The following is a 22,895-nucleotide window of genomic DNA, read 5'->3' as shown; positions in this document are numbered from 1 at the left end:
TCTTAGTAGCTACATCTCTGAGTAGCCTTCAGAATGCATACTTATCATGCTAATTACTGATGAGTACTGTGAAATTTCAAGGAGGGTCGAGTGGTTATTTGCTGCCATAATTTTTTCCTTATTTATTACAACAAGCAAATACAAGAAAATAGCTAAAGAAATGTGCAGCTTTGAGTTTCAGAAATTTCCTGAATGCAACAGAGAAAACAGAAATCAGATTTTTTTTTTCCCTTGAAGGATAAAATGCTCAAAGGATATCGAGGAGACTATGATATAATAAAATGCAGTAATGTTATCATAAATGGTTGACATGATTTTAATAATAGGGAACTCCTTCACAGTTTTGTTTGTAAATGTTTTAGTTGTTATATGAGGAGATTCAATCTAACAGGCAAGGCATAGTGAGTGCTACCAAGTCAGCAGATCTTGTTCATTTCCTCCTGTTTCCCTTATGGTCTAACTGGTTGTTTTTTATGGTGACATTATTCATAAAAGCTTTTCAAGATCTAGGATCTGGTCTCATCTCCAATTTTCAATCAAATAGTGATATAATGCAATGCTGACCATTATAAATTAATTAATTAATTTCCCAGTAGTCCATAAGAAGGTGCTGAGCAGGAGCTGCTATAATTGGGCATCTTAAAATCAGGAAGTCTAATATATTCATTAAACCTTTTTTTTTTTTTTTAAACTGGCCAAAAGCCTTTTGGAGAGCTAATATTTCTTCAATAAATGTTTAAATAAGGCAGAAGTCCCAGAGGACATGAAGGAAACTGAAGGATAAGAAATAAAAAAGCAGTGAAGTGAGATGTTTCAGAGAATAACTTGTAGGTCTGTCAAGCTGACATTGGTGTGGGAGAGAATAATGAAAAAAAGAAATTAAACAGGGTAAAGTGCTAGGTGCTTAAAGTACTGGGGATGGAGATGGGGACTGATGCACCCATATTGCTTTTTATTGCACTCAATTTCATATATTCTTGTAGCTACATTTACCTGTCACAGGTTCTTTTGAGTTGTAGCAATGGTTTTAACACCCAGCACAGTATTAGCAAGGCAATTGAGGATGTTTTAATTCCTCCTGCAAAAGCAGAGGAGAGTCCAAGACCTTGCTTTTCTTTGTTTAACAAAGCTTTTATTAGCACTTGACAATGAGATTACGCAATCCTCCAGCTCTGGGTGGAATAGCTGGTGCTGGCATGTGAGAGCAGGAGACTGCCAAAAGCCTCTGCATGGTTTGGCACCTACAAAGTGGCTGTCAATTTATTGAAGTTCCTAATCTGACAGTCACTAAAAATAGTTCAGGTGACTGCTTTCTACTGATGAAGAAATCGTTTCCCCCTGGATATTTATGTTAGGAGGCAAGGGAACAATTCATGAATTACAGTTTATTTGCTTCCAAGGTTGTAGTTAAGAGTACATAGGACTTTGTGTTTATTACAGTTTCTTGAAAAATACTAGAACATCTCAAGGAAAGGAACACTATACAATGTGGAACCTGAAAACAATCAACTTACTTTGCTTGTGAAATCGCATTTATGGCATTACTTTAAAATTACTTCAGTTTAAGCATACAGTCCTTTCTGTCTTGATAGTAACTAATGTTCTTTTTTTACAGGCAACAATCAGCTGAAGACCTTGCAAGAGTACCTGCTAATTCAACCAGCAATATCTTGAATAGGCTACTGCTCAGCTATGATCCCAGGATAAGGCCTAATTTCAAAGGTTTGTCAGATATTTCAGCCTTTGCTTTAATCTTTGGAATTTAACTTTTGCTCTTTTCATATGTAGAAAATTTATGTAGAGATAATATTCACAACCTAAAGTTCTGGTTTGTTTCTTTTTTTAAAATTAAAATTTCCCTAGATAGTATAAAACTGCAGAAGATATTTAGGCTTTTCAGGTGCAAGATACTATGTTAGGATTTCATTATCATAATAGTATGGGATGCTTTGTAATTATTACTACTATAAGAGACTTTTTAAAAGTAGGAGTAGATTTTACAGAATAAATCTTAAAAATATTTTATGCCTACATTTTAGTTAGAATTTTTGTAGTATCTCTGTTTTACAGTATTTTAAAATATCAAATTTCTCTATAGACATCCTTTAAGATAACTATAAGAGGTTGGGATCAACAGTATCACTATTTGGAAACAGTATAGTTATTAAATCTGTTAAAGATATTTTAGTTATAGAGCTTATGCACTGTAGTAATGCATTTAAACACATTCTTTGCCTTTAAAACATCTCTCTGGTCATCAGTGTTGTAGGATTCTTCCGTGTAGGCAAGTGTGACTTCATTATATATGCAGAAAAGGTTGGAATACATATTCTCTGCAAAACCTCTGATAACTCACAGAGCTGTAAATTACACTTTCCAGGAATTAGGATTTCTCTTCTGAAAAAATACATTTTATTACATACAATTTTATTACATACAGATTATGTATGTAATTTATGCAGTTTGCATAAATCATTTCTTTCATTTTAAAACTCACATGTATGTGCACTAAGATATTTTAATATGCATATTACTAGTATGAAAAATTTGGAAATCTTTATTGTGCCTATGAAGAGACTATTTTCAGACGTTCTGTTTCACTGTTTTATAATCATATTAAACTCAGTTTTTATCAAGTATACTGCTTCTTTCTTATTCTTATTATAGAACCATATTTATATGTTTTTGGTACTGAGTCTTGTCACAAAGAATAAACATCCAGCCTCTTCTCTACCTGTTCTTCAGCATAATCAGCTTCTAATTGCAAAGCATGTTGCAGATTTCTTTATATTTTTGATAACCCTGCTGGCAGCCTGGTAAGAATCAAGACAGAAGGAAAAAGGAGGACATGTAGTGTTAACTCACAGGGAGGCGGAAGAAAAAGAACATTTTCTGACAAGTGGTTTGCCCATGTTAAAATGTTCCTCACACATGAGTGATTTTCTTGGATGGCACTTTCTATTCAAATCTGGAAGAGGGAGTACACTCTTGGCTACTAGTGATGTGATGGGTACTCTGTCACATGCATCAGGCATTAAAAGAATTAATATGCTTATTGCATAACCAAAGGCATCACATTTAAGTAGTCTGATTAAAAAAAAAACAAACCAAAACAAAAATAAACCAAAAACTCCACAAACTGATTTAACTGAAAAAAGTGAAGTTTTATCTTCGATATTTCTGGTGAACCACAAGTATGAGTTTGAATTTATATATTAAATGTACACCTAAATATTTTATGCAGACAAGCAAGCTGTTGGAAGAGGCATATATTAGTTTGTACTGTATTTACTTACGCTGTCAAAACAGTCTTCATATGTTCTTGTAGCTCTTTCGTTGCTGAAAGTAAAAAGAAACCCACTGAATTAAGTGTTTGTTACAGTGTAAATAAGATCAGATCTAATGGACATGCTGACGCTCACAACACAGATAATAAATAAAACCTGTGGGCCATGATTAGTTCTCACAACCGTCAGGCCAATTCTTCTTGCCTGGTGATAACTCTCTGTTAACACCATATTAAATGACTGCCAATCAGTTCCCCCAGGGTGACAGAGGGCAGATATAGCAGCTGTCACACCATCCCTCTGCAGCTACAGGAATCCTGGCTGTGGAAAAGAGAAAAAAAATCCAGGCTATCTTAATATCTTCACAGCTGCTGCCTTCTAGAAGTTTTTCTTGGCAAATCAGTAACCATTGTAAAATGGAGACGCTTTCCAACTCTCTCGCACTAAGACTAGACAGCTGCGAAAGCTGCATGCAATAATTTTTACCTGCCTGTACTCATACTTTACAGTGAGGTACTTGACTTGCACAAAGAAGTATCCTCTTAAAATATCAATAAGTGTCTCATCATAAATCATGAACAGGTAATTTGGTATGATAGATCATCCTTATGACCTTGACAGTTAAAAGTGTCTGCTGCTAGAAATGTGAATTGCCTCTATCCATTACACTGTGTGCAAAAGGAATACTGGCTTATGCATTCTGTGATAACAGAAAATCATGGAGATCAAAAATTATTCATTTAGATATATGGTCTGTGAAATTCTTTAGGATTAGCTCTCTAGACTAAGGATTTTTTTTTTTTTGTTTTCTGATCACTAGGTTGAAAGGAGGTTTTGTGATTACCCTTGCTTTTGTATATACTAACTTGAAAAGATGAAGTTGTATGACCCTATAAAAACATTTTAAATTGTGATATCAGTATAAAGGAACTTTTACTGAAGGATAATGTACCTTTACTGGATTGTGCAGGTCACTATTTTTAATCTTTTTTTAAAGGAATCCCAGTCGATGTTGCAGTTAACATCTTCATTAACAGCTTTGGGTCAATTCAAGAGACAACTATGGTAAGACTGAAATGAAATTATTATAGCACACATAGAGATTTTCTTATTAAATTTCAAGTTTGGGATTACGAACTGTAAAGTAGAAATGATTGTTGTGGTTGTAGGCACTGAGAATTACCTTAAAGGGGTTAGTGATTGACTGACTGTGCTTTATGCCATAAACCTATTCATCTATTTCATTTTATATGTATGCACAGATTATTGTAGCTTTAGAATCTGATTTACATGAAAGGAAATCCATAGTTTCTGAGATGCAAAAGATTCACTTACTTCCATAAGTTATTAAGTTCAGTGGAAGAAACCTATTGGTACTATGAATTAAATAATCTTCCTGAGAGTTAGTATATAGGTTACTTGGTGTATTATTCAAAAAAGTACAGCAAGGCATTCTGACTCATAATGGCAGAGAAGCAATAAAACATAATACCACTAATAAAATTTAAACACATTTTGTTGTTGTTGGAAGTAAGTGCCCATTTAAAATTCAGAACCAGCTTACATGTTACCTTAATGACATTTCAGTAGGACTGCAGAGCTGCTCAGAGTTGTACATACCTTGTAGCTGAAACAGCTTTTGAACAGCTTGACCAGAAATTTCTCTTTCTTTAGCTAGCAGTGTATAAAGATTTAGATTTGATTGCAAAGGATTGTAGGTCCACTAATGGCATTACTGGGAAGCGATATGAAAAGAAAAAAACCTGAATTTGCTTAAGATGCCCTGAGATTTATTTCTGAAAAAAAAATGGAGGACTCAAGTTTAAAGAGGGCCAGGGAGGAAGAGCAGGAAAGTAGCAGTGAGATAAGTGTCTAAGATGTCAAGTATATTAGGCCAGATGGCCCTTTCAAGTTTCTGAAATTTATGGCATGCTTTAAAAAGTGACTTTTACAGAGGCTTTTTTACAATTCATCCAGATTCAAATAGTAAGAAAACATGAATGTAGGGGGTGTGCTTCCTCTCACCCCCTCCAAAAAAAAAAATCAAGTATGTTCTCTCCAGCAATGTATGTGTGCCTGCCTGTTACTCCCTGATAGGGTCACTCACAAATTTACTAGGATGTTCTGTAAGATAAGTCACACTCTCCTCCATATTTCAGAACTTCAGACACCATCCTTACTTTAATTTATGCTTTTATTTAGATTTCTGTCTCCAGCTGAGATCACTATGATAGCTAAGCATGTTTATGTGAAATTTGGATTACTTCTCGATGGCCTTAATATTTCACAGGAAGCACTGACAAAATAAACAGTCGATCTGTTCTTCTGTGTGTCACTTGGAAAACTTCCTGCTGAAATGGGAATTGAGTCCTGTGGACAGTCAGGAACCACTGCTCTCTTTGGGGATAGGTTGGTACTTGTCTTCAGATGGTCTGAGTAATGCACCAGACAGTAGAAGCGGGTCTCTTAGACTAGGAAAAGACTTGTACCTTCAGAATCATAGGAAAAGTATTTCCTGGAGCTGAGGCACCAAGTCTGAGAAGGACCAGGGGGCCTCTTGCACTGAGAAAAGGAAACATCTGCAGGAGTACCAGAACTGCTGAAAAAATTCCTTGGTGTTGGAGAAGAGAGTGTCTGTCTACATATCTTCTGTCTCCAGGATTGGTGAGAATAATGAGGCATATTAATTTCTTGACTGTCTCTAAAATTATTAGAAGCTACTAAAGTGGTTGGAGTGATATTGCTACTGATAGAAAAAGTCTGTGAAATTTTGAAGTTTTTTGGTCAATGAAGTATATTATGAGGATTCTTTGCTCTGTAGCCACTTTTGGTGCCAATAATTGAATTAATTAGTTTTTGCAAAATCTGTTTGGATTTAAAGCATCCTGCTATAGCCATGCCAAAGCAATGATTCCTTCTTTTGGGTGATGGAAGTATGGGGAAAAATAATCATGGGTACCAGATGACCAGAAGGGAGGTGGTGGTAGAAGGCCCAACAAACGTGTAGAGTGCCCATGAGAAAAGGTCCCATGATAATTGCATTTATAGCTATGGAGTTGGCTCATCCTCAACAAAAAAGAGTAGAGATTACCTCCCATGAAGGTAAAGTCTGCTTAGTTTTAAGAAAGAAGGGAGTTTATAGAAAAGCATCAACATATTTGAAGTTATATTGGTTTAAAGCAAGATAGTACCCATACTGTGGATCCAATGGCCAGAAGCCTGTATTGCTTTAATCAAGCCCTTGTGAACAGTGTGAAGGGCAAATGTTTGCTCTGTGTCTAGAAAGAGTAGTGTTCATGTTGTGTTGTTGAATACTCAAAAGAATTGCAATGCTTCCAAACAGTTATGAGGCAAGTTACCTGGAAAAAAAAACAGACAAAAAGGTTAGTTAACTACAGAGAAAATCAGAATTTGTACAGATAAAATGAAGAAGAGCTTATGCCAGAGCTACCTTCCAGTGAGCTCCCGTTATCTTGAATCCTGTAACTTATTTCCTTCTAAGTCATTAGATCACTTTTCTAGGATCCCCATGCTAAATCTACTTCTGATTTTGCAAGTGTTTTTTCATACTGCAGTTTTGTGGGATAATATGGTGGTTATGTCACTTCTGGAAACTGTTTTAAACTGGATGAGCAGTCAAGGATTCCTAGCGATAGAGAGTTTCTGGTATAAATACCCACAGGACTATAATATTTTAGCTGAGATGGTGATCTGACTCTCTGTCTACAGAATCTATATTCAAGGTTTTTACTTGCAGTGTGACCTTTCTTCACTGACTCAAATGACTTCTTCCTTCTCCTTTACTTTAAAACCTTGCAGAAGTGTCTTTTTAATATTCATGTATATAAACAAAAATTCAATTTCCTTATTTTAATCTTAAAAATGAAATTTGCTACTTTATCCAAAAAATCTACTTTATCAAAAAAAAAAAAGCACTATTATTCTTCCTTTATTTGTGTGACTGCAGTTTATGTAGAAAGTCTTTCATGATCTGCTATGTGCTCCATTTTGCAGAGATGTATAGGCAATGCCTGATTTCTGGCCTGAGGAGGTTTTCTGGCCACATGCCCACTATTTAGTAGGCTGCATTTGAAATATTTCCTAGAATGCCTCCCCTTTCAACCTCCCTGAAAGCAACTTGCCTTCTATTAGAGTTACACGGGAAAACAAAGCCCTGTAGAATACTTCTGTGTTTCTTTCTACCTGTCAGGTCTCAGGCTTTTTAGTTCCTATTTGGCTCTCCTTCATTATAAAATGCCAATCACACTGAAATATTCAAAAAATGTTTGTAAAACGTACAACAGGAAGACCAGTTGCTTCATACAGACTACTTTTTCAGCCCCTGTTGAATCTAATCATAGTACACTTACTGAATCTTGAAGTCCATGGTGCAAATTTGAGACGACTGGTTGCAGACTTCTTTCAAAATAGGTATGTACCAGGTCATAGTCTACACTGCTGCCAGATGCTGTAATAGTTCATATTCTTGTAAGAAGCAGCCCTTCTGCACACTGTTGTCTGGTTAGCCACGGTTTTGTATTGTGACATCTCTTTCCTTTCTTCTACATTTTCTGTATTGCCTCAAGTATGTGGTGGCCTTCCTCTCCAAGTACCCCTTTCACAAGTCTCTAATCTAGGCCTGATTATTTTAGAACATACCTATTTTAGATTAATGGGATTTTTCTTCCATTGAGTTAAATCGGAACAAAATCAAGTTCTTGAAATGTCTCAACGTCCCATTGTTTGGTCTATTTAAGGTCATTTGTAGTAGAGAAAGAAAGGAAATAAAATACTATCCGCCTGATCTTACTTACAATTCTTATTTTGCCAGTGCATTCTGCTTTTCAGTGATGTAAATAACTCCCTCTACTGACTCGGTAAGCTGAAGGCAAGTGTTGGACACTGCTTATCATTTGCCTATGGCTTTGAGAAGGCATCTTATTTTGTTAAAATTAGGATAATGACTTGTTATAGGGAAGCTGACTTTAGTGCTACAAATAGTGTGATGCTTGTGAGCATGAATGGTATGCAGTATTTATCTCATATGATTTAGAGTAATTTTTTTCACTGAGTCAAGAAGTGCATATGGAATTGGGAACTTCAGCAAGAAGCAAATAAGTTTTCAATTATATACATATAATTGAAAAGATGCTTTCTGAGATAATAACCTGAATTCCCTCTGGTTCTAAAGCTTCTCTGTGAGAACCTTCCAATACAAAGTCACTTCATATTAACTGTTATTTTTTGTTTCTTCTTTACTTTGGCAAGATAATATAGGTCTCTGTATAAATATCAGTCAGACTACGTGCATTTTTTCCAAAAGAGACTACCAACAAGTAACAAGCACTTAGTTTTGATGCTTTACTTTTCCTTACAATGCATTAAGGAAGAATATTACACAGTATAGGGTAATAAAGAAATATTTGGGCTGATTTGACTGGTGGACTAGACATGGAAAAATGAGCACTGTATTTCAATTTACAGGGTAATTCAACAGGCTAAGTTATTCTGCATGAGGTCTTAGCCAAGTGAACTCCTTCCTGTTGAACTTAGCATGACAGTCTCAACTTGGCACCAGCTTTGGAATGTAAATGCAGTAAATGCAACAGAATACTTCATGTTATATCAACAACAAAAAAGTATAATAGGACATTAACACGTAAAATAAACAACTTCATAAAATTAGTTTGTATGCAGAATACTTTGACAAACCAAAAATACTTTGAGAACCTTCACTCACAAATTTCTAGCATTTTGGTATAATTGTACAGCAGTAACAGTGTTTTCACTACTGGGGGAGGCTTTGTACCTAGTAGACAGTTATGCAAAAAGAAAGCACACTGTAGAAAGAACTAGGAAGACTGCAGATAGATTTTATCTTACATTTAGAATTTTGGTTTATTTGGTTGGGGTTTTAAACTTCATTTCAACAATACCTTTATTCTTTTTCTGTATGTGATCTGCCTAGTTTACATATACTTGAAAAAAGAGGCACTGGCTTAAATGTAAATGTAAAAAGCAAGAAGACTTAGAAATAAGACTGAAAAATCATGACTGACATTCTGGGTCATATTTTTCCTTTGCATTCACACAGCTTTCACTAAGGACAGAATGTGTGCGGGGTATCATTTTGCCTTGAGACACATGTTACTCCAATTCCCGAAAGCAAAATTAGGTTCTTGTTGAGCATGGCTCTACTACTGTCCAACAAGAGTCCTGCTGAATCCAGAAGGAGGTTTCCTCTGTAAAGCCTTGTTTTTTTTCTCTTCGAAACTGATTCTGTTTCTCCTTTCATACCTGCTACCTCAGCACTTATGTTACAAACTGGCATCAGTTTTCCTGTTACCAAAATAGTTCCAGATCGCTGTTAGAAGGTCTGAAGCTGTGTTCTGGGTGTGTAGTGTAAAATCTGCTGTCTGCCTGGACTTCTGCTTTTATAGTGTGATATTTTTCCATCAGTGTGCCACTTAACCAAATAGAGAATAAACTGGAATCAGCACTCGCAGGATATCCTGATAGAAGTGATATGTTGTGCCTGCTGCCTGCAGCCATTTAGCGTAGTCAAGCTATGGCCTCTCCCTGCCTTGCTGCATGCTTTTCTCTCTGCCTGAGTAACAGGGGGCCACTATCGAGGGGATGCAGAAATGATTCCCGGGGGACCAGTTTGGTCCTGTATTTAAAGAAAGTTGCTATATTCAAAACATGAGTGAGACATAATCTACCTATTTGTAGTGAAGTCTATTAGATGTAACACTTATTAATGTCATTTGAATAGTGAGTAACGTCTTTGTGATAGAAAAAAATCAGGATATGAATCGTTTTTATGATAGAATGGTATAATTTCTCAGTGGGTTTTTTTTGCTAGAATTTTGTCTGGTATAATATTTATTTATTCTTACCATCAGGATTATAGAGTCAACATCTTTCTAAGACAGAAGTGGAATGACCCCAGACTCAAACTGCCCAATGACTGGAGAGGCTCAGATACACTGACGGTGGACCCAACTATGTTCAAGTGTCTTTGGAAGCCAGACTTATTCTTTGCAAATGAAAAAAATGCTAACTTCCATGATGTCACACAAGAAAATATCCTTCTTTTTATATTTCGGGATGGAGATGTCCTAGTCAGCATGAGGTATTTTATTTACATATTTCTACTATTTTTTAAATGACTTTATTTGAAATGTGTATGCTTATTAGACTTAGTAACCTAATGACTAATGACTGATATTTAAAATTATATGACACTTTGTAAACAATACTACAATAAATTAAATATGTGTAAAGAAATCAGATGAAGATATTTTAAAGCATCAGTTGATAGCACTGCAGGTGCAAGAAATCTGAAGTGTGTTCACTTTTGTGTGTCATGTTAAGCTAACACACTAAGTAAAACTAACATTATTGGAACCAAAATTTAAACCCCTTTGATAACTGCTTAGATTCCTAGACACATAATGAAGTGGATAAGGTACCTGAAAAAAGCCTCCAGCTGAAGAATATATTTTGCATGCTGCTTGAATTTCTACATCAACCAAAGTAAATGATGTGTTTACTTACTAAAGATATAGGGAAAGGCAAAAATTACAAAAGTTGTGAATATAAATGTTTTGTAAAAGTACTGTGAAATAATACTGATTAAGTTCTATGCCTGAACGGGTATCAGGGTTTTTTGGAAAATCCCAAAATACTGTTCAATTTCTTTGCAATTAACTTGTACTTTTTTGTGGTTTGAGTTGGTTTATCAAAGGTATACACAATGCCACAAAGATAGTCATCCACGGAAAAGAGCAAATTGATTGATTAAAAAGGATGTCATAGTGAATTACAGATCTGGAGAGTTTATAGAACCAATGATTTGTAGAGATTAGGCTCAATTTTCTAACAGCAAGTGAATTTTCTTCAGGTGTGAACAGGAACATATTGCTCTGATAGAGGTAAAAATGATTATCTGAATATTCTACAACTTACTTTTAAGAGAGAACTATTTCAGAAGTTAGGGTCATATGAGCTATTTCTTCATGTAGTAAAAATGGAGAGAAAAAAAAAGGAGAGTTTGTTTTTTTTTTCCCATTTCAAATCAGGATGAGAAAAGTCAATCTCAAGACTATTTCTGGCAGTGATCAGAAAAGAAAATACATTGGGCAATCAAAGCATTTCATTTGGCTTGCTCTGAAGGTCCTGGTTTTGATTCCAATTGCTTCTGTAGCAGGGTTTGAAGTGCGTAGAAATTAATAGTTCAAAGTAGAAAGTCACTTTCAGCTATGAAAGAATCTTCCTATTTGAAGCATCAAATGTTGAATGAAACACTGAAATCTTTTTCAAATGTTGCAGCCATTCATAAATAAGCTCAATAGGTTAGGTTAATGATTAATGAATATTGACTGAATAGTAATGAAAGTGTTTCTGATGGAAAAATTATTCTCTGAATACTTGGAAATAACAAAACCAAATTCAGTAACTTTGAAATTAAGGTCATCTAAAAATACACTGGTTTTTTAGTAACACACTATGTTCTTAGATGATACATATGCAGATAATAATTTTTTGTGGCATTGTGTTTTGGTGGCATTTTTAAAGTATATAATTTCTATGTCTGGCATTTTTAGTTTACATAAGTATTATCACATATAAATTAAAGAATCTCCAGTTATCGAAATACTTGAATGACAAAATGTATATGAGAGAAAGCTCTTATGTAAATAGTTAAGAATTAGGAAACTCAAAATAGGAATAAACACCTAGTGCTCACATCAGGGAAAGTAAGCAGTGGAGTCCCACAAAAACAATCTCAACTGGGTTTTGTGCTTTTCAACAAAAATTATCCGGAAAATTGTGAATTTCCAAGTGCTTTTGATGATACCAAAATATGCAGAGCAGTAAAGGTAAGAGACAAAATAGAACCACAAATTAATCTAATGACCAGGCAACAAAGTGTGAGGTGAAATTCAAAGTAAATAACTGAAAATTATACATGAGGAAAAAAATTACTGTAACATCACATAAAACCTGATTGGTTTGGAGGTGGCTATCAGCTAAGAAAATTATCTGTGAGAAGTAACAGCTGGTTGTCTGAAAATAGCTCAGTACTGTTTGAGAAAGTGATTTGAATTCTAGGAAGTATTAGGGATGAAAGAGAATGTTATGCCACTTCATAAATGAATGCTACACTTGGATTATGAATACAAGTGCAATTCTGGTCTTCCCACTGGGAAGAAGGGAGGCAAGGATGGTGAAAGGTACAGACCAGCTGAGCAAGGCAGAACTTTTCACGCTGGAAAAAACAAGATAATTGAGGTGGTGACTTAGAGATCTCTAAATCACAAATATACAGAGAGAATGGATGGACATTGATTTTTTTGCCTTCTTTTCCAGTAAAAGAGCTATGAGACAAACTCAGGATATATAAAAGGAGATTATTAGATTGTGTGCAGCTAAACTATAGTGTTCTTTGCTGCAAGATGCTATGCATGTTAAAGGTTACATGGTGTCATGGTTTAACCCCAGCTGATAATTAAGTACCACACAGCTGCTTTGCTCACTTCCCCTTCCCCCTGGCCCTGGTGGGATGGGGAGGAGAAGCAGGAAAAGAAAGCCCATAAAAGTTGAGAACAGTTTAACAATTGAAGCAAAGTAAAACAAAATAATAGATGTAATAATGCTAAAATTAATTGTAATAAAGTGGAAAGGGAGAGAGAGACATAAAACCCAAGAGAAACAAGTGATGCAGAATACAATTGCTCAACACCTGCTGACCATCCCTTCCCTGCTGCCTCCCATCTTCTTGTGCACCTGCTCACTGGCAGAGCATGGAAACTGAAAGGTCCTTGATTTAGGGTAAGCACTACTGAGCAACAACCAAAACATCAATGTGTTATCCACATTATTCTCATACTGAATCCAAAACACAGCACTGTGCCAGCTGCTAGGAAGGAAATTAACTCTGTTCCAGCCAAAACCAGGATACATAGGTTCGAGAAAGCAACCAGAATCAAAACAGCTCCTTGGAGACAAAAAAAATCTGTCAAGGTCCCTTAAATACTGAAGCATCACTTCTGGTTTAGGGAGTCCTTGAGGTGCAACTTCAGGGATGTTGCTGGGTATCTGGAAAAATAACATTTCCAGATTGCCATAGTATTACATTCTTTTTTAGATGTCTGCCATTGGCCGCTGCTGGAGACAGGACTTAGTTCTGTATGGACATTTGGTTAGGTTATTCTTGTGACCTATATGTATTTTGTCTTGTATTAGTAGTTCTCTAATTTGTGAACTGTTATGTGTTTAAAGCCCTCTATAAGTTTTATTTTCCTATTTTGTACTAGAGATCTGCGTTTCAAACTGCTAATTATAACTTTAAATTTTGTTTCTGCTGCTTTAGAAGATGAAAATCAAATACCTGTGATTTTTTCTTTCTTATGGCCATCTACTACTTATGTGGCAGTTCACACTGTTTTTAAATACCATTTCTGTATTTTCAGGTTGTCCATTACTCTGTCATGCCCTTTGGACTTGACCTTGTTTCCTATGGATACACAGCGCTGCAAGATGCAATTGGAAAGCTGTATGTAAATTATTCTGTGCATAAAAACGTTCTCTTCTAGGCATGCATGAGAATCAAACAAAAATTATCAGTTCTGTATTGTTCATGTCAACATCATTAATGAATTATGAAACTGATATTCACTGGTTCCTACCAATGCACATTTCCCTATCAAAGATATTTCTTACAGTTATGGCACTGTTCATACTTGGTTTTAGCATTTACTGTCAACCATAATGACAATTGAGGAGGTTTATAAAAAAATTTACAATAAACTTAGTCAAATTGGAAACACATATCATTTGGAAAAAAGAATGGCTTCCTCAGGTAGCTTTAACTTCTACAACCTGTGCTGCTTTGGAGGTTGTTGGGGCCCAGTTTATCCCCTTGCACTGATGATGCATGGTACTGCTTGAAACCCCTTTGATATGGTACCAAAGGAAAAGTATTTGATGCCAAAGCAGTGATATCATCTAGTGTGAAATGTTTTGAAAGTGGTTTCAAGGCATGCTGTGGCTGTAGTTAAGCGTCTATTCCTTACCAATCCTGTCCTGGTCTCCAGGTGATTTAATCTTTTGATGGGGCAGACAGGTCTTGTCTCTTTGAAGGGCTTCATGCAGACAAAATGTTTCTGAAACTCATATTCTTTCTCATGCCCCAAGTACATGAGTGCCTACTCAAGTACAGCCTTTTTCCAGCACTTCAATCCCTGGTGATCCCACTTTCATAGTAATTCTGTTTTCCAGAATAAGGACAAGTGTGGAGCAGAGAGAAGGAAGGTGGCTTACTGTTACAGCCTGTTCCTGCTGTAACACTAAAAGTTGTTCAACTTTTGCTCTACCAGCTCTGGTGGGAAAGATGAGGTTAGGGAAAGCAAGTCATAAGTGAAGAAAGAGCAAGGTTAATCATAATAAGAATAATAATAATAATAAATTAGTAGAGTTTTCAATTTAGGTTTTGATTTCCAGCATTTATCTTCAGAACTGTAGTATGCCCATAGTAGTTTTGCTCATCACTACTAGGTATGTACATTAGCTGAAGTAAACTCTTATGGTAAACGCAAATCAGTTTAGGGTTAAACTGGAATTAGACAGTAATATTGATAGAAGTTTGCTCGAGCTTTCTCAGTCTGGGTTGCTTCACAAGCATTGCATGGAATAATTGTTCAAGAATGAACTAAAATGCATGCTATGTTGATATATTCAAATTCAGCGTGAATTTACTTCTTTGGAGAGACAGTGTGCTTTCTTCTACCTTTTATTTCAATTGTCAGAAGTAGGAATGGTACCCATGACCTCCTGTCTGTCCCTCCAGTTCTTTCCTTCTTAGCATTTGGCAGTTTTATTCTTCTTAGGTTATTTTCAAATCAATATTTTGTTTGTATTTGCTAGATTTCAAAATCAAAAAAAGGCCACCAGTTCTCTATAGACAGAAATTTCACTGTCCAGTAATTATTATCATAAAGGATCTTGGCAGTTTTGTGGTATGCTGAGTGTTGGAAGGGGGTGAGACTGACATTATGAATGAAGAATTAAAAAAACTCATTTTTTTGATATTAACTTACTTTACAGAGCTTTGGGATGTTTTGATTTTTGTTAAATTATTGTGAATCATAGAGGCACAATACAAACCTTATGAACAGTTTCACTTTTTTAATCTAATGCTTCCAGGAAAAGAATGGCTGTTTAAACATTTTTAAGGGCTTTGAACTGCAAAAGGCTGCATTCCAACTCCATCTTTTTTATATTTCCTCATCCCTGTTCTCACCTAGCACACATTATCTCTGTTTGAATTAAGTTAATCTTTAATAAACAGAAGGTTGCAAAAAAATGGCATATAAAATCATGGTTCTGATTATGCATATTTAATCAATATTGCTTTATGCTTGAATATTGTGAGTCTAACTTTCACTGCCTCTTGCTTGATGGTGGTGTATACATCATGATTTAGACACTCAGGTGCTGAAGTCTGTCCATACTCAGGAGGTCATGAAGGCACTGAGCTGATTTCTGTAGGACTGCACATCTGCTCAAATTCCTGATCGAGTATTTCCTGAATGGAAATGCTTTCATGAGTCAGGGCTTTTAGTCTGAACAAATAAGCAGAGAGGCTGTTTTTTACAAAACCCAAGATCCACCACAGTAATGGAGTTGTTAAATTCTTTTGAAGTTACTTGGATTCGTGAGTCCTGTTAAAATTCAGTACATTTTTCATGCTTTGCTGAAGTAGAGTATGAATTAATATGGAGGCTTGAAAGCTGTGGAGAGTAGAGCTTTGCTTTCTTTCTTTAAACAGTACACACTGCAACAAACACCTCTTCGTCAGCTGATAATGTTCCACCCATCAAATCCTAATTTAGGCCTAAAAATCCTAATTTAGGCCTAAAAATTCAGCTGTGAGTTATTTAATTTTTGTATTTATTTATTTGAACAGGAACTAGAAAGAAAAAGACTGAAAGAAACATGCTACATATACGCTAGGTTTTCTTGCAGAGTTTAGTCTGATTGAGGTGGTTCTTTAAACATGTATTATTATTTTGTTCTTGTAGTTGGTTACACAACTGATGACTTACGGTTTATCTGGCAGTCTGGAGATCCTGTACAGCTAGAGAAAATTGCTCTGCCTCAGTTTGATATTAAAAAAGAGGATATCGAATATGGTAACTGTACCAAGTATTACAAAGGCACAGGTAGGTAATCTAAGTGATTGCCTTGGTAAAGACCTTTTAAGCTTCCTTCAATTATTGTTTATATTTAATGGTTAATACTCCAGTCCATGTCTTACATTACATGGGATAAAATAGATTACTTTTGACTTATAAGTAGTTCATATAATGGTAACTTTTATGTGTGATTACTACAAACTAATTCAAATATAGAGACATCTAAATTGACGATGGGATTCAATGTTTGTCTTGATTTTGCTTACATATCTTGTAATCTCATATCACTATTCTCTTTTTACAGTTCTATTACCTGTTTTTGCTTGTAAATGTCTAACTTTTCTGAAAGAGTGTTCACACAGAATCTTACCAGATGCAGCAAAGTGGGAAAATTTTGATTTTCTGGTTCAAATTCTGTTCTGTAAATTGATAGTATTAGAGTGTAACTTCAAGTGCTGCATCCTACAGGTTCTTCCTTTACTCTAAGTGTTCTGGAAAGTCTGTCATTATAGAAAGCTGCTTAAAATCCTCAGCCCTGTATTTATTTAATCCTACAATTATTTTCTGAATGCGAGCACAGATTTATCCAATGGTTTCTGTACTCTGGTTTTAATGATTTGTCTTTTCTGTTTTGATTCATTCCTGCTTGTGATTATATCCAAACTACTCACATACTGTGGCAACCACAAAACTTTCTACAAGAATGGAAGTCAGCAGGTGTATTTTAGGCAGTGCTCTTGCATCATATAAATAAATCTCCCATTAAAACTCAGCGAGGAGAGCTGTGGTGCTGCAGCTTCTGAGGACCCTTTGCAAGTATCTCATTGACTATTCAGCTGCAGTGGAGAGTCTGTTACTTGTGATTGCTCCTGATCCTGATTCCAAGTCTGAAGAGATCTCAAGTAACCTTAGCAGATCTCAGAGTTAAGAATTTAACTTGAAGAGATAATGAAAATTGAAGTGGAGTTTGTTTTTTAACTGCAAAATGAGTGAGTTCTTAGCCTAACTACATAATTCAGCATCTTGGGTGATTAAACATTTGAGAATAATATGAAATTAGCTCTCTTCAGGAAAATTCTGTACTTGTTAAAGCAAATCCAACAACTGGCACTAATTGCATGCAAGTCTAAGTCAGGATATGGTAGAAACTTACTTAGTAATGAGAAAATTGTTTTTTTCTTAATTAAACAATGAAAAAAAATAGTCTATGAAGTAGTGAAAAATTAGAGGGAATGAATCTTGCATTTCCTGAATGAAATCCATACAAATTAGAAAATTGTTAAACTTGCATTCTATTTGAGGCAAAAAGGAAATACTCAAGTTTGCTATCTTGTTATTGAAGTTATCGTGATCATTTTGAGCTTTGCCTTAAATCTGAAATTAAATGTCTAAAAAGACTTTTTGATATTTTAGGTATTTTTAGGAACTTAAACATTTAGGAAAAATCAGTAGTTCTCTCTCAAGTTTCAGTGACTTGTGACCACAAGTTAAAATGACACTGTGCAAAATGCTCAGTAAAATGCTCACATTTTGTGTGTGTGTGTGTGCGCGCGCACGCTTTGGAACATTAAAGAAAGAACATGAGAGAACCATCAGTTAAAAAATATTTTTTTTAAAGTTTTTAGAATTCTTTCTGTTAAGAATATCTATTTAATTTCATAATCAAAAGTGGAATTAATACTTCAGTAATGTGAATGGAATATTTTAATACTCTGAAGTATTTTTAAAGGGTGTTTTAAATACTCCATTTTTATTTACTTTAAATTCTTATGCTGAAGGTAGTTTTAAAATACCTTTACACACAGAGTTAAAATTAATTCAGCAAAGGATTTTGTCAGATAATCAAGAGAAGTGTTGCATGAAGGAGCAAATTTTCAAAATTATGGCTTATGTAGGAGATTCCTGCCAATTGCAAAGAACTTAATCTTTACTGCTTATTTTTGTCATCTGACATTTTATCATGCCTGTCTAAGTTGAAAGAGGGTCACCAAATTTGGGGAGCTTTTGTGGCAATAAACTGAATATATATATTTGCAAATTACCTGTTATTCATCAATTGTGTGACAGATTCAAAAAGGTCCTTGTGAGTTGAATGGTGAGGGCAATAGATACTATACCCAGTCTGATGAAAGATTATTCAAATGAAGGCATATGGAATACATTTCCTACGTAACAGAAACAATGATTTTGAAGGTCTTCCCTCATTTGAAAATAAAACCTAAAAATATCTGGAAACTATTCAGAAATTATAGAGGGAAAGCTTTTCAACGAAAATGATAGAATGGATGATAAAATACAGCACTAAATAAAGTGCAATGTAGAAGACACTAGTCTTCCAAACAAGGATGCTTTTCTTCAGTGTTTTATTATTTTGTTGTTTTGGTGTTTGTATGCCCAAACAGGCCTTTTATGATGACTTGTCATTGTACAGCACTTGACTGATAAAATATGGAAGATAAATAGAGAACTTTTTGACAGATTCTAGCTTCTAAATTAGCTTTGCACCAACTGGGTTGATAAATATGGTCCAATCTGAATTTTGAAGTTGTTGTAATATAACATATGAATTCACTTTCTTTGTGATAGAATAGTCTCTGAAGGTTTGAGGGTTTTTTACAACACTGTTGTGTTACTATTAATATAAAAATGCCAGTTCTGCTAATTGAGTGAAAATATGAACAGAATTTATTTTGTGGCTATCAGATTTCTTGATACATTTGTTATTGCCAGCAAAACCTCTGGTATCTACAACATTATTTTTATAGAATTATCTTAAACAGATATCTTTGGAAATACCTGTATGCTTCAGATACTCATTTTGAAAGATTTTGTGAAGTATCCCTTGTTTGTAAAATTTACAGCTTTTCTAGAGCCTGTTTTAAAAAGTCTGTACCAATTTTAGAAGTCAGCTGTGTCACCTTTCAGTACTGGGGAAATCTGATTAGAATCACATTCAGATCCCCTCTTTCCATTCTAAACTTTCTAGACTAATATTTCTTAATTACACCTTTTGCACAAATTAATGCTAAGTAGGATTTTCAGGTGAGCTTAAGCTAGTAGGACTGCTAGACTCCATGGGGTTTGTCTGGACTGCATCTTGAAGCCAGCATCAAGATGAGAATCATTTTAGCTTCCTACTACTGATGTACTTTGAGAAGACGGAGGGTTCCTTACAGAACACAGATAATACCTCAGCCTGACCACACCTTGTGGTTACGTAGATGCATTTTGAATTTTTTTTTTTGCAAATTAAACTCTTTGAATTTATAAAGAAAATTGAATAATTGAACTTTTGCTCTTAAGTAGAAAAAGGCCTGGAAGATACGGATCAGAGGTTCACTTGCAAAGCTTGTTAAACATTAATGCATTTATTTCTTTAAAGGTTATTACACTTGTGTAGAAGTAATCTTCACTTTAAGAAGACAAGTTGGATTTTACATGATGGGTGTTTATGCTCCTACACTGCTAATTGTTGTTCTATCCTGGCTGTCATTTTGGATCAATCCTGATGCAAGTGCTGCAAGAGTCCCACTGGGTAACCTGTGTTTTCACATATGTTACAATCCGCTTTAACACCATTCTCAGTTGCTTTGACTACATGCCACTGGACTCTGAAAGCAACTTCACTTCCATTATCTGCTCATCATTTTCACCGAAATCTCCTCATTCCTAGTCCTGTAAAATCTACCTCCACATTAAGACTTCACTTGATAGTAGTTCCAGCATTTCTGTGACAAGCAGTCTATGTCTACTCCTCTCAACCTGGACAGATCAGATCTTATCTATGTACATGTGATGCTGCAAACACTGTGGCAATACGCAGTTTATAGGAATTTGAACATTCAAATAATCAGTAGGAAAACAGGATGATATGTAAGGCTCAAAAAACCTACCTATTGGAACAGCTTTTCTGAAGATTAATAGAGACATAAGGATGTCTAGAATATAACTAGTGTTCTTGTTACCTGCTTTGCTTTATTTCATTAGAGACTCAGTTCATGAGAGTACTTCAAGCTCATGTGATTATGCTGCTCAGCACAACACAGTAGGCAGGCCCTTCATTTCTTATGAAATAGTAGGAAGCAGAGTTACTAAAACCAGTATTATCTTGGCTAATTGGATTGTACATGGGACTCCAGTTCTGGGGTGGCCAAACCTGCTCACCCCAGTGAAATGAGGAGCCAGGCTCTTCCACCTTGACACTCCTATTTGGATTCCATTCCCCATGCTCTGGCCTCCCCGTGCTCCACTTTTCCCTGGCACTCCCACCTGCCCCAGCCCATACTTTCCAAATCTTTGCCATGTCCCAGGAGGTTTAGTGCACCTGTTTTTTAAATCTCAGTGGTTCAGTTGCAGAATCCCTCCAGCTGCCTGTCTTCCTTAGAAACCTCTTACCCACACTGGAACCTCCACACTCCCACAGGACATGACTTGTGTGCAGCCGCATGTGCATGAATCTGTGCCAGTGAGCTCTGGAGACACTTGGAGTCAGGACCTGCCACATCACTTTACTAATCTGTGTCTGTGATCTGCAGAGTCTTGCAGTAGTGAGTAAGAGAAATCTCTGTGTTAAAAGCCAACTGGAGTGCGAACAGTGGTTTTTTTATGTGAAAAAGCATCCACATACCCCCTGGCCTGAGCTCCATTGCTCTCATCTCAGGTGATCTGCCATGACTCTTCTTCCAGTGATATGGCAGAGAAACAGAGGTGCAAATCCCCCACAAAATAAGGAGAGTGGAAGGTCCTTGGATATATTCAGAGGAGGACAACAAAGTAGTAAAAGGACTGGAAGAGAAAAAGCATGGGGAAAATGTAAGATTCAATAAATTAAAAAGAATGAAACAGAAACTGGAAATATTTTTCACATGGAAGAGTCAAATACAATTGAAACCAAGCTGTGTTGCCACTTTTGTGATGCCATGCTTCACATAGCAAACCGGACAGGCCTATTAATTACACAGTAGATTTATAAGAGTCTTAGTGCTGATTCATGTCACATGGATGTCTTTGTGACTAAATATGCTTGCTTATTTATTTTTTATTTGTTTTAGTCATTGTGTTTACTGGCTCTTTCTATGTATTAGCATTTCTGAAATACTGCATTTTTATCGATACTATTGGCCTAGCTATGTAACTTTTCCCGAATCCTCAGAGAAGCAAAAAAATCCTCTAAATCTGACCATTCTGTAACTGAGTCAGTATTTAGTAATGAAGGTTGTTAACACTGTCACTGGGGTAAGATTTATGTTCCTCCAGTGTTCAGGAAAGCAACAAACTAACACTTCTAGCTACACCCTTGAAGATAGTTGACCTTGAAATATAAAAACATTAACATTTGTATGTGAAATGAATGATATCTAGCCCCAATAAATTGTTACCAATGGCTACATACAGATGTCATCAGGTGAGAAGCTACTTCAGATTTACCTACTAATATCTTAATGCAGTCATCCCTAGAATTAAGTATTGTGGGCTACTGCTCCCCATGGCAAAGCATCTCAGAAGTTTCTGGGTGATTTAGGAGTACAAGACACATGGCAAACCAGTAAGCAGAATTACATTTTTATAGACTGATTGTTGTTCTGGGAAGAGGATTTATGTTTGTTTGAAAAAAAAACCCCGTATCTGTTAAGAACTAAATAAATTGCAAACCTGTTTCATTTCACCCAACTAAATCATCTACTGGTAGAGAAATCCACAAAAGACTGGGATCTGGACAGCTATGGCTAAGCAACATAAGGGCTGATCTCACTGAATGCTTCTTTCTAGTTCGATGCTGGTGTTTCACCTTTTAGTGAGTTCGACACTGGACTCTCCCATTCTTTACAGGTGGAAAGGATGCCAGCATCCATTGAAAAAGTCCTTTCCTTCCTTCACTGCTGTGTTATCCCCACAGGGAGTAAGATTTTCCCTGGAGCTGTAGGGATCTGAGTGATGTTGGACTTCTGTCCCCCCACAGTGGCTCTGGCAGAATGAAACATTGGTCCAGAGTGAAGGTGGAGGTACAACAGGGTAACTAAAAGCTTGTAGTGATCAATGGTGTGTTCCCCGCATACAAAGGACAGCTGAGTCTGTAGCCAGGCGTGCCCCACTTGCCGCTCATCACTCTTGTCCTCAGATCTGTCTTAGTTCTAGTCATTTATTTTATAAAATTGTAACAACTGTAGGATTTCAAAGGAAAGACATAAAGATATATGTTACAACTGTAGTATGAAGATGAATTGGTAAGATGATGTGTTTTAGTTTATGGAGATTAATGAGAGAAGAGAATGTACGAGGGATATCAAATTTAAAGGAAAGCAATTCAGAATATTAGCTTTTTCAATAATATTAGTAAGATGAACCTAGGCATTTTTAAAGTAGCAGTATAAACCAGAAAATATTATTTTTTACTGCACATAATTAA

The 22,895-nt window shown here is 35.7% G+C and overlaps 1 protein-coding gene across 4 annotated transcripts in view; it reads left to right on the top strand.

The window, feature by feature from the left end:
- GLRB (glycine receptor beta) overlaps positions 1–22,895 on the top strand; it is a 49,805-nt gene that overhangs the window by 11,015 nt on the left and 15,895 nt on the right. For 3 of the 4 annotated variants that reach the window (XM_027882841.1, XM_027882842.1, XM_027882843.1), the window contains exons 3-8: positions 1,616–1,722; positions 4,285–4,352; positions 10,193–10,422; positions 13,766–13,848; positions 16,376–16,516; positions 19,872–20,024. In XM_027882841.1, coding sequence (XP_027738642.1) covers positions 1,616–1,722; positions 4,285–4,352; positions 10,193–10,422; positions 13,766–13,848; positions 16,376–16,516; positions 19,872–20,024 — 782 coding nt within the window. The remainder of the gene's footprint in view (positions 1–1,615; positions 1,723–4,284; positions 4,353–10,192; positions 10,423–13,765; positions 13,849–16,375; positions 16,517–19,871; positions 20,025–22,895) is intronic. The other variant, XM_027882844.1, reaches the window with a different exon arrangement.

This window comes from Empidonax traillii, unplaced genomic scaffold, assembly GCF_003031625.1.
Source record: "Empidonax traillii isolate 1590-97213 ecotype Southwest subspecies unplaced genomic scaffold, ASM303162v1 scaffold112:size1231168, whole genome shotgun sequence".
Classification (NCBI taxonomy): domain Eukaryota; kingdom Metazoa; phylum Chordata; class Aves; order Passeriformes; family Tyrannidae; genus Empidonax; species Empidonax traillii.
The sequence above is the reverse complement of the archived record's forward strand: the minus strand, read 5'-3'. Positions and strand labels throughout refer to the sequence as shown.